This window comes from Prionailurus viverrinus, chromosome D3, assembly GCF_022837055.1.
Source record: "Prionailurus viverrinus isolate Anna chromosome D3, UM_Priviv_1.0, whole genome shotgun sequence".
Classification (NCBI taxonomy): domain Eukaryota; kingdom Metazoa; phylum Chordata; class Mammalia; order Carnivora; family Felidae; genus Prionailurus; species Prionailurus viverrinus.
In genome coordinates, this window is record NC_062572.1 from 21340235 (window position 1) to 21353142 (window position 12908).

Consider the following 12908-nt stretch of genomic DNA (forward strand, 5'->3'; position numbering starts at 1 on the left):
TTCTCCTCCACCCTTGCTGCAGGAGGAGCTGTCCATGCAAATGAAGCCCATCTAGTGACTGCCCAGCCCCTCCCTGAGCCCTGGTGCTTCAGCCCAGCTGAAGGACACACCCTGGGGACGATGGAGGTTGGCTTCACCACTGGGGAGAACCCTGGGAGGAAGCACCTGCATGCACAACGCACAGGTCCCTGCTCGGGGGACCTTGCCACACCAGAAGGGACACACGTGCCAACTTCCCATCAGGGAGCTCAGAGCCCAGTCCCCAGGCCCAGGCTCTGAGCAGTTGTGAAGACACCACAGGGTACTCCCTCAGCGCCCCCTCTTGGCTGACAGGCACATACCTCATTGTGTCCAACAGCCCTGAGAGCCCAGCTGGTTTCCTCAGCTCCGTTTGTTCACACATCCTTGAGCTGAATCATGGCCAACGTGATCCCATAATACTGCCCTTGATGACTGCAGTGTTTTGCATGCTCAGAAGGAGTCCTGTTCTCTGTGAGTTGCAAACATTACCTCCCGTTAGTGGTAAGTTGTTGACATCTGGCAGAAGATGCTGCAGACATCACATCCCTGCACTGGTGTGCAATGTAGCATCTGTAAACCTTGGGAATGTTTTTCAGCTCCTATGCATTGTAGCGATGGATGCCAACGAGTGTCCAATAAATTGGGTTTTGTTTTAATCTGCGATTTTTTAGCTCATTTAGTGGCTAAGTGATTTATCAAGGAAAGGGAAAACAATGAATTTATCTTTGATGAAGTCCAATGGATCAGTTTTTTTATGGCTTGTGCTTATGGGGTCTTATCTAAACATGTTTATACAAACCCTAGAGCCTGAAGACTTTTTCCATTTTTATGTTTACAACTGTATACTTTACAGTATGTCAATAATCCTTTTAGTGAATTTTTTTATGAAGTGACAGTTTTCGGTGAGCTTCATTTCTCTCGATGGACATCCAGTGGTTCTGTGGACATTTGTTCAAAGGCCATCCTTCCTCCTCTGAAAGGCTTCTGCAACCTTGTGAATAAGGTTTTCTTATCCATAAGTATCCATAAGTATTTCTTATCCATGCTTTTGTGAGTTTGGTTCTGAGTTTTCTGTTCTGTTACTTTGGCCACTGTGTCTACCTTCCATCCACACCACTCTGTCTTGTGATAGAAATTGAATTACACTTCTCTACAAATTGGGAAGAATTGTCATCTCTACTATATTGACTCTTCTAATCCTTAAACACAACATATCCCTCCACGGTTTTGGATCCACTTTGATTACATTCCCAGCATTGTCGAGATTTCAGCATCCATGTCCTGTACATGTTTTGTTAAATATTCACCCAAATACTTCATCATGGAGTGGTTTGAAGTGTTATTTTTACCTTGTTTTTCACAAGTTTATTGCTCGTATAGACGCAACTAAATGATCTTTCTACGTTGATCTTCTGTTCCGCCACCTTCCCGAAATTGCTTATTACCCTTTGAATTCATATATTTACATACATATTCATAGCTCCCTTTGAATTTTTCCCCTATATCATCCTCTGGCCTGAAAATAGGGACAATTCGCTCTTGTTCTCCTTAGTCTGTATGCCTCTCATTGTTTGACGTGCCTTATGGTTTGATCAGGCACATCCAGTCCTATGGCTAACAGCAGTGTTGAGGCTGGACATGATGACCTTGGTTGCCACCCTTGGGGAAAAGCTTTCAGAGCTTCACCTCAGTGTGTGTTAGCTGTGGTGTTTCATCATTTTCTTTATCAAGTTGAGGATGTGCTCCTCTATTTTCATTCTCTGAGAAATGTTGTCTTTTTCATTCATTCATTCATTCATTCTCATTCTTTGTCATGAATAGGTTTTGCATTGTGTGAAATGCTTTTTCTGTATTGATTGATAAGACCAGGTTTTTTTAAAATAATTTTTAAAATTCAGTGTATTCATTTATTTATTTAGAGAGAGAATGATAGCTTGAGCTGGGGAGGGGGAGAGAGAAGAGGAGAGAAAAGATCTCAAGCAGGTTCCATGTTGTCAGCATGGAGCCCAATGGAGCACTTGACCTCAGGAACCCTGAGATCATGACCTGAGCTGAAATCAAGAGTCCTATGCTTAACTGAGCCAAATTGGTGCCCCAGGGTTTTTTCTTATTTGGCCTGTTAATACTGGAGATTGCATTGACTGATTTTTTAATATAAAACTGGCCTTGCATTCCCACAATACACCCCATTTCATTGTTGTGTGTATTTCTTGTGATACATGTATATAACTGAATACTGTTTTTTTAATATTTTCTTTGAAATAGTTTTCTTGTTATTTGCGTGACATATTCCATTTTTTTTCTGTTTTGAACTAGGGTGCTATTGACACCAGCTACTGAATGACAATTTTAGAATGAATGATTTCTGGGGCACCCGGGTGGCACAGCATACTATTCATGATTTATGCACACGTTGTGGTCTCACGGTTCATGGCATCGAGCCCATCAGAAGGTTCTGTGCTGACAGTGCAGAGTCTGCTTGGGTTTCTCTCTCTCTTCCCCTCTTTCTTTCTCTCTCTCTCTCAAAAACAAACAAACTTAAAAAAAAGAAAGAATTCTTACCTTAACCCAATTCAGCATATTGATCCACAAGCAAGGAATATCTATTCATTCATTCCAGTTTTCTCTAATTTCTCTTACGATGCTTTGTAGTTTTCCATATACAAGGCTTTCAATTTTTCCAAAATGCATCCTTAAGAATTGCATAATTATATCACTATAAATGGAACTGCTTTTATTTTTATATATTGATGGTTTATTGCCTCTCTATGGACTACCATTTCTCTCCTCATTCTGTTTTTGCAACCTGAAGCCCAGAATTGAAGCAATCAGACTCAAACCATCTGCGACAGAGCCCTAGAGCTGATTGCGAATCAACACCTTTTCTTCTAGGACATCTCCACTGAATATTTTTTTAAAATCTGAACAACAAAGTTTGCCTTTGAAAACATGCACACGGTGGGAATGGGTCGTCAGTGTAAAAATATAACTGAAGGAAAGGATATGACAGTGTCACATCATCTGTCTCTCAGACAACGGAAGGTCTGTTGAAGATCTGAGCACAGAAGTCACCCCCTGAGCCACCTGAAGGGTAACGTCACCAGACCCAGAGGGTGAAGGGAGATTTTGTCTCACTTCCCAATGGGACTGATGCACTACATAAGCATTAGCACTATCGTGGCATATAAGACAGTAATAGCTTGTCCTCATGCTGGAGTCCAGAGATATCAGAAAACCTGAACTGGTCAAAGCATCTTCAGATCCGGAAAATGATAGGAGACCCAAGATCCCTGGAGTGCATCTGACTCTGATTTGAATCTCAGCAGAAACCAGGGATGGCTCTTTGCCTTCGGCCAGTGCCTATATATGGTGTCACTTCTCAGGGTGCAGATGTGGGTCAGCACAGGCTGGGAGAGGTTTGCTTCTTCCAAACACAGACACTCCTGTGTAATGGGGCAGGGATGGAGGTGAAGCTGCTTGGGGGTCTGATCCAAAGGGGTTGACAGAGGGACAGGGGACTCACCAGTTGTCTGAGAACAGGAAGGGAATGTGAGGGGACTACATGCAGCTGTATGTTCTGTCCATTTTCCTCCTGAGGGATGGACCCTGGAAATAGGAAACTACAGCAAGATCACTTCTAGTTTCCTCTGAAATCCTAATATGGAGATGGATGTCAGACCTGAAGAGCCAGAGGGAGAGACTGAAGGTCTGAGGGACACAGGAAGAGACGGGAAAAGAGGAGGGAGGGTTTGGGTGGTGTTGGCAGGGAGAGTCTGCAGGATCTGGTCCAGATTCACATGTAGCTGGTTCAGACAGAGGGTACTTTGACTATGACTAGGGTTATTATCCATATATCACCTGTGCGTACATCAGTAGTGACACAAAGCCCTTTAAGGACCACATGGTGACACTGATGTGTGGATGAATGTTTGCTGGGCAGCACATTCAGGTGCAGACACAGTATTTATTCCTGCGCATCTTCTGCAGACCCCGTGGGGACGTGCGGTTGGCCTCTGTTATGTCAACTGTCAGTGTCTTCCCGGGATGCCCAATTTTTCTCACATTACATTCAAACATGAGCATTTCTATTTTCCCTGTTCAAGGAAAGATCTTTCTGCAGTAGAATCCCATCTGCATGTGTCTCCAGGTAAGTTTCATACTGAAAAGATGCTGGGAATCATGATCTTTGTGCACAGGTATTTTCTCTCGCCTGCTCGCTATCTGAGATGCTGTGAGCAATGAAAGCCGCTCCCACTGCCATGAGCTGTAGCACAGTAATAGTCAGCCTCGTCCCCAGACTGCGACCCAGAGAGGAGCAGAAGCCCTGACTTGGCCGAGGCATCTTTAGATCCAGCGAAGAGGCTGGGCACCCTGGAGTCTTCTCCATTCTGAGTCTCCCCCTTAAAATTTCTTGCAGGATTTGTTTAATGGTCCCAACTTCCTTTAGCTTCTGTTTCCCTGTTAACTCTTTATCTCTCCTTACATTCTGAATGACAGCCTTCCTGGAGGAAAGATTCTTGGCTACATATTTTTCCCATTCAGCCCATTGAGTATATCCTGACACTCCTTTCTGGCCTTCCAAATTTCTGTGGACAGATCTGCTGCGACCTTGATCTGTCTTCCCTTAGAGGTTAAGGACCTTTTCCACCATGCTGCTTTCATGACTCTCAGTTTTTCTGTGTATTTTGTGAACTTACCTATGATATGCCTTGGTAATGGCCATTATTTGTTGAATCTAATTTGTGCTCTCTGTCCTTTTGGATTTTGATGTCTGTACCTTCCCTGATTGGGAACTTTTCAGCTACAATTTGCTCACATATATTTTCTCCCCTTTTTCTCTCTCTTCATCTTCTGGGACACCCATGATATGAACGTATTCCTCTTAGTAAGTCCCTGAGTTCTCTAAACCCTGTATTGTGATCTTTTGCCTTTGTTTTTCTCTTTTTTTTCGGCATCATTATTTTCCATAATTTTATCTTCCGTAACACTGATTGTGCTCTGTTTCATCCATCCTCACTCTCATGGCATCCATTCAAGATTGCATCTCAGTTACAGCATTTACAACTTGGGCTTGACTAGATTTTAGTTCTTTTGTCTCTGCATAAAGGGATTCTCAGGGGTCTACTATGTTTTTTTCAATCTCAGCTAGAATACTTATAATCATGGTTTTAAATTCTAATTTAGACATCTGACTTATATCTGTATTGATTATATCCCTCCACAACATTTCTCCTTTTATATTCTTTTGGGGTGAATTTCTCCATCTTGTCACTTTGGCGAAAAAATAATAATAAATTAAAATTAAAAATTAAAATTAAACAAATTTTTAAAAATAAGCAAAAAAAGGAAGCTAGATGCTAGATGTGTCTTGGTCTGCTTGAGGAGAGATCTTTGATGGAAAAGAGAAAAAAGAGAAAAGAAAAACAGCTTACAAATTTACAATATTTTTAAAAAAATAAAATTATACAAAATGAAGAAAATAAAACAGAGTAAAAAGTTTTGCTCTTTTTTTATCCAAGAAAGAAAAGAAATAAAAACAACAACAAAAACTGGAGCAAACAAAAGAACAAACGAACAAGCAAACAAAATGAAATTGAAAGAAGCTAGATCCAGTTTCTCCTAGAACTGAAACTTTGTATCACAATATGGTCCCCAGATTCAGCCCATGGAAGGGGTTTGCCTTGTTCTGGGGGATGTGCCCAGAGATTGCAGATGGATAGGGCTCTGTGTAATGGCTCCATTCTCCATTTGGTGGTGCTGCTTCGCTCACTGGGGTGGGTAATTGTGGGTCTGCTACAGGCTAAAATGGCTACATCCTACGCTCTAGTCTCCTGAGCAGAAAAATTTCACACCCTCTTGGATGAGCACCCTGTCACCTCTCCTTTGTCCCAGGCTTCTGTCCATTCCCCACCTTTACACTGTCTGTGTTTATTTATTTATTTTGAGAGAGAGAGACAGAGTGTGAGCAGGGGAGGGGCAGAGAGAGATGGAGACACAGAATTGGAAGCAGGTGCCAGGCTCTCAGCTGTCATTACAGAGCCCGATATGGGGTCAAACCCATGAACCATGAGATCATCACCTGAGCCAACGTGGGAATGCTTAACCAACTGAGCCATCTAGTACCCCATAGCTTAGGTCTTCAAAGCGTTTAGAGCACTCAGCACTTCAAGAAGACACATGTGTTAGTATAAATTGGTCGCAGAATAAATTAGATTGATACTAGGTAATCTGTCAATCTGAGTAAAACTTCCATGAAAGAAGGTATACTGTAAAGCACCCCTCAGTTCCCAACCCCATGCCACATCCCTCCAAGGGATTAGTGTGGCTGCAAGAAACCAAGGCCTAGCCAGAATAAACTAATAATAATAATTATTATTATCATTATTGTTATTATAAACAGATGTGGATTTCTCTTTCATCTTGTATGACCTTAATATCTTGGCTTTATGACTAGTGAGCATATTCTGCCTGGTGTTCACAATCTGGAAAATGTACCTTTTTGGGTGCAACTTTTTGCCCAACCAAACAGACTGGAGAACATTTTCCCTCTGTCTGTCTATGCCTCTGTCTCTCTCTTGGTCCAGATGGGCCTGCTGTTGGGGGAGTTAGTCATGAGAGTTTCCAGACCCTAGGAAACATCTGTCACCTCAACCTTCAAGTTTGTGCTGGAAAGTCTATTCCAGGAGCACCAGCCCAGTGTCCCAGTTTAGTGGGCCTGTGGCACCTTTGTGTCATAATTACCCGTGAGACTGGGGACGCCATTTTCACTACAGCCTCCTTACCACCTGTGCAACAAAGGTTTTTGCTTTCTTAGACTAATTTAGGAGTAAACTTTGGATTGTTGGGCAACCCAATCAGGTGTAGGCCAGCAGCATGCGTGGTGAAAGAATTCACCCAAGCAGAGCAAAGGAGATAGAAGTTTAGGGAATACACTGTAAGGGAGCAGCAGGCAGGACAGCAAAGCAGAGATGGTCTCCCAGGAGGCAGTGGTGGGGGCTGTGGTCAAGAGGGGAAGGTAAGGAGGTGTGAAATATTTGGCTTTTTTTTTTTCCTTTTTTGGTACCTGTGTCTGGGTAGGAGTCAGCTAGGGCTTATAGATATTTTGAGGTGACTTGTCTAATGGGCCTGTTTGCATCCAGCCCACTCGTCACTGTGGGACCTTCTACCATACTCAGGTGACCATTGCTCAAGCCTGTCGCCTAAAACTGGCCTCCGTGTTCCTGCTTGTTAGATCAACAATGACAAATCCTTGCCATTTGGGCAGAGGTCTCATCTTCAGTAGAGGCTCATGTTGAACAGTGGGGGTGTGCTGTCTATACATAAACTTGTCTGTCCGTCTGGGGTTCTGTGCAGTTATAGACCAGAGCATGTTATTATACTATCATGCTGACGGGTGATTTGAGTGTAATTCCTTGGTGGCCTGGTCCATGGGATTTCGGAGGAGCGGATCCTCTGGTGCCCCGGGCTGGAATCCTTGTTGAACCATCATTCATGTATGGAAGTCTTGCATTCTGGAGGACACAGAGTTCAAAAGTGGATTAAATTGGAGGGGGGAAGGGGCAACAATTAGGCATATGCGTATTGAAGCCACAGGTCCTAAAAGAGAAAGAAGGCAGCGTAGCCATGACCAGGTTTCTTTCCAGGAAAACCATCCTTATGTTGCCCAGTCCCAGGGGGAGGAAGGTCGTTCAATCAAATCGTAGACTTTTTTTTATGTTCCCTGATTGACCCTTTAGCAGGACACAGATACCCTCTGGGCTTCAGCTAGGACATCTAAACTCAGTCATTTCTGCAAACCGAATGTGACTAAAACCTCCAACTGGGTGTGTAGAATCACAAAGGGTCTACCTATTGTAGACCCTGGGGCATGTGTACTGGGCTCTATGCCCTCACCTGTGTGCACTCCTAGGATGCCTGTGCTGTCTCAGGCAATAACACTGTGTCACTCCTTCCTCCTCAAAGACAGGTGTTCCCACAGTGGTATCCCATACACAAGCCTCCACTGAAGCTTCTCAATAAAAGAGATGCAGGGGTTTTTGTCTCACTTCCTGCTTATCTGAATCACTGTGAGTAACGATAGCTGCTCCCACTGCCTTGATATATAGCACAGTAATAGTCAGCCTCGTCCTCAGGCTGCAGCCCAGAGATGAGCAGAAGCCCTGCATTGGTCGAGGCATCTTTGGACCCAGAGAAGTGGCTGGGGATGCCAGGGCCCTGGTGCTTATCTGAGTCTGAGTAGTAGTACAGGAGATACCGGGGAGGGCTCCCTGGATTCTGTTGGTACCAGTATATGTAGTAGCCTCCAACATTGATGTCCCTGCTCAGGGTGCAGGTGAGTCTGGCTGTGGCTCCCAGAGATGCAGAGAAGGAGGCTGGCTGAGTCACCACTGGCTGGGACAGGGAACCTGCAAACACAGACACAGCAGAGGGAAGACAAGGGACAGGGTACATGAGATTGGGGAGCTGAGCCACAGGGATTTGACTCTGGCTGCGGGCTCACCCTGGTGCCCTGGATCCTGTCCATACCTGCGCAGTGACAGAGGAGCACGAGGAGGATGGGGATCCAGGCCATGGTGACACACCCCCTTCTTAGGCCCAGAGCTAGGGCTGGACTGCCCCTGGCCTGTCTTATCCCCTGTCCACAAGGTCACAGAGGAGGGGCTGCTCATGCAAATGGGACCCACCCCCACCTCTTCTCCATGTGCACACACAGGGTCTGTGGCCCTTGGACACGAGGACTTCCTGATGCACTGGGTTCCCCTGGGTGGGCCTGGAAGCAGCAGCTGCGGGGACCACACACAGGCCCAGGTCCAGGAACTCCTCCAGGTCCTTCAGGTCCTGGACACACCTGCCCTGGCCCCACTGGACGCAAGGGGCCCAGTCCTTGCTTTCTGTCAGTGGAGGACTGCCCAGCTGGATGCCCCTGTCCTGCAGAAAGCCCCAGACACAGTGTCACAGTGCCCCCTGCTGGTCTCTGGGTGAACCTCTCCTTTCCCACCGCTGGCTTCCCTGATGTCTGTGTTTCCATAACCTGAGAATGACCCTCCTGGGAAAGAGAAAGGTCCTGCTGTGCAGGAATTTTTTCTGTTCTCGGTATAAGAGGGGTTTATATCCTTTTTCTAAAGCACTTATTTATATTGTGGGTCTAGTCTTCCAGGTAGGAAAGGTCAACATGATGCCCAATGAAACCCTTTGAGGGGTCTCTACTTAGGCACCCAGAACCATAATACTCATAAAATTACCAAAAGACAGAGCTTCTAAGGCAAAAGGATTTGGGGATGACCACTCTCTGCAGTGGGAACAGCTACAGTCCCCGCAATTTGTGTCCAGCATGTTGTGTATAGAGCAATTATTCATTCAACAACCCGTGACGAGATGAATGAATTTCTAGTACCCCAGGCCACCTGGACCCCGAAGATTCTGTCAAAGCTATCTCATCTGAGTGATGGAGAGGTGGAGAAAAGTCCGGCTTTATTCTTGAGATCACAGCCCCTGTGGCTCTGGTTTGGGACACAAGACTTTCCTTCAGAGTGCAGCCAGATAAAGGTACCACTGCAGTGACTGAGGGAGTGATAGCCCACCCCTGACAGCACAGGGGGTTTGTGTCTGTTGTCCCCATGAGGCTCGAGCTCCGTGAGAGCAGCACTGAGGCTATGTCACAAAATCAGTGTCCTGACCAAGCGCTGAGTGGAGCCCGTAGATGGTTGGGGGATGAGCTGTCCACAGGGACAGAGACTCTCCCTGGGATTCCTGACCATCAGGCTCAGCCCAAGAGAGCAGGTGTTCAGGGCAGAGCACCTCAGTGAAGACTATGATTTATCGCAAAAGGCCACCTCTGTCAACTGTATCCCTGGAGCTGCAACTGTGTCTCCTGTTGTCAGACACTGCATGTCGTACCTGGAAGGACACACGGGGTGCCCCAAGGACATACAGACGGAGATACTGCCCAGGTGCATGTGCGGTGTGCACGGGAATCGGGACAAAGAGGTCTGAGCACAGCTGTGGTATGTAAGGTGGGATCTGTAGGGTGACCCAACCGATGTCCCTGCAGAAGGGGGATAGCCCTGGGTCAGAGGGCAGAACATGTGCCAAGGCCCAAGAAACAGGGGAGGGTAGTGGCTGGTGACCCTGGTGAACATGTCTCCTGGAGGGAAGAGAGATGGACCAGCTGAACACATGAATTCAGCATCTCCAAACGGAACAGAAAGACCTGGAAAATAAGTATCCATTTAGTTAACCCTGAAATCTGTGTTTCCCCTATGGGAAAGCAGGTGAATGTACATATAGTCACAAAGGCCAAATAGATCCGTAATGATACTCCCATGCACTTGCTAATTCTGCAGATCCGACCTTTTATCCTCACATTATTATGTCTTCTAATCCTGAGTGGTCCACACGATTGTCAGCGGAAACCCAGCTCTTGTCTCTTCAGGGGCCAGTGACATGGTCTTCAGGTGATTGGTGACGCCTGGGAGCTCAGGGTTGGGGTGTCGCTTCCCAACTGGCCTGAGGCACTGTGCAACTCCAAGGCTGTTATTCCACGCTGACCGGGAATAAACAGCCTCCCCCTCAGCCTGAAGACCAGGGATGTTCAGGGAAGCCAGGCTGCTTGCCCTACATCCAGAAACTCTGTGGAGACCCCAGAGGGCTAGATGTTTGTTCTTCCATTGAAATGAAGTTTGGGAACATGGCTCAGGTGTTGCTGAAGCCAAGCTTTTGCCTCAATGCCAGCAATGTTACAGTGTCCAGTATAAGAGAACCTGGCCATCATTCTAGGACCTTGATCACTGACGGTGGCCGAGTCAGCCCTGCCTGGCTCACAGACACTCTAAAGGGACCCAGAGGAGTTTGAGCAGGGCAGGAGTCCACTGTGAATGAGAGTGAGGGTTTGGAGCAGAGCTGGCACGTCTCCCACCCACCTTGGATGAGACTGGCTCTCAGCTATGTGGGGAGGGAGGGAGGTGAGGAGGAGAGGGGCCCAGGTCATGATGGACATGCAGACTCTGACCTCTAAAGCTCTGTTATGGAGACTGGGCTCCTGGAGGTCTCTTTCTATCCAGAAATTCCCATGTGGGTGGAGTTGCTGCACTCAGGTACGCCTTTGCTGTACGTCTGTCCAGCTCCCGTGCCCTGGGGTTTCACAGGTGGAATGAGCCAGAGGAAGAAGAGAGGAGCTAACCTAAGGGCACAGGCAGCCTGGGTGGTGATGAGCCCCAGGTCCTATCAGGTGAGTATCCTCTAGCGAGCACACTGATGGCTGGCCCCCTGGTGGCCCTGACTTCTGTCCCTGATTGCTGGCCAAAACCACATGGATTATTCCATTCTATCCCACATACCTTCACACCCCAAAAACATCATGTCCTCTGTGACAAAACTGGCACCCCAGTTAGAGGCCCGTGGTTGTCTGGACCCTCATTACTGAGCTGCTCCAGATGGCCGTCAGGTGCTGGGTCCACAGCTCTGGGCTCACCCGTGTGGTTCATACACATGCCCACAGCACCCCTTTCTGGCCCCGTTACAGGTGACAAAGCATGTGAAAGGCAATGTGAGTATCGCGCCTGGGGGAAGGGAAGGCCCTCTTGACTCCTGCCACTTACACAGCCCCCTCCTCACTACTGGGGGAGATCTCTCACCTCAGGGCCCATCACTAGGCTGCAACCTTCTCACCACCCCCCCCCCACGGCTCCATTCCCTACAGCAGCCTCCCCAGATCCTGACCCTCCCTCATGGGTTTACATGAGTGGAAGACAGGGTGACCAGAGACTGGCCCCTGAGGAATGATGTGTCCTCGGCTGGCACAGCAGGCAGACAGAAGCCTGGACTGGCCACATCCCACGGCTTGGGAAGGCTGGGGCGCTCCTCCTCCCTCAACCCCAGACTACTGAGCAGGGTCAGACCCCCGGGCCCTCACCTGGATTCCTCTTCTGTCTACTGCTTGTGGGAGTGGGGGAGTCCATCAACAAGGACCACAGGAGAAGGGATGGAAAGAGGCAGCTCTGCCTTGTCAGAAAGACAGAGAGAGGTGGCTCCCTGGGACCCACCTCTCAGCACAGCTCTTCCAGCAGGACCCGAGCCGGGACCACTGACCTCAGGAGGAGGGGTCTGACGGGGACGCAGTCAACAGCCTCTGCCTGGTCCCCTCCTCACGCTCCCCTCTGGCTCCTTGATCATCTATGTAGCACTGAGACATCATCACAGCACGTCAGATTCGGGGATTTCCTGTCAACCCTTCCAGTGTTCCAGGTCCACCTCACGGCCTCACCTTTGTTCACTCTCCAGAAACATCTTATGTGTTGCTATTCATACTTCTTTGTCCTCTTTCTCTCCCAGGACATTTTCAGCAACATGACGACGCAGGTTGTCCTTAGCGCACTCACGCTGTATCTAAGCCCAAGGGTCATGCCGGCACATACTTGGTGTTCACCAGAGGGTGTGGAGGGACTGATCTCTGTACAGTCATCTATCCTGATCAGGAACACATGGAATCTGCCCGCTTCTGACCCAATGAGGACTCAATTCCCAGCACAGCCTGCCCCCAGGTGTGCAGTAAATCCGCCCAACGGAAGAAAATCAGACAATGTTTTGCAGAGTAAGGCTGAGTTTAAGGGCACAATTTGGGAAAACAAGGACACTTTTTGTAGACAAAATTCCATAGCCTTGGACTAAGACTCCACTTTTGGAGGAAATGAACAAAGAAGCAGCTGTGTTGGCCAAGGGGTGTGAGCTGCACAGGAAGTCCCATTCCTGAGGGGACAGCAGGTTTGGGTCTCCCTTCCCCACAGGACTGGAGCAGTTTGTGAGCTTTGAGACTGTGGTCCCACACTGAACAGTAATAATCAGCCTCATCCTCAACCTGGAGGCTGGAGATGCTCATGGAGGTCACGTTC

At 47.6% G+C, this 12908-nt stretch overlaps 1 gene segment (V, D, J or C); it reads right to left on the reverse strand.

Annotated features, from left to right (window-relative positions):
- Positions 1–8082: 8082 nt before the first annotated feature.
- On the reverse strand, positions 8083–8623 carry LOC125149365 (probable non-functional immunoglobulin lambda variable 5-48). The segment is given in 2 exon segments: positions 8083–8426; positions 8548–8623. Coding segments are annotated over 2 exon segments (390 nt in total).
- Positions 8624–12908: the final 4285 nt, after the last annotated feature.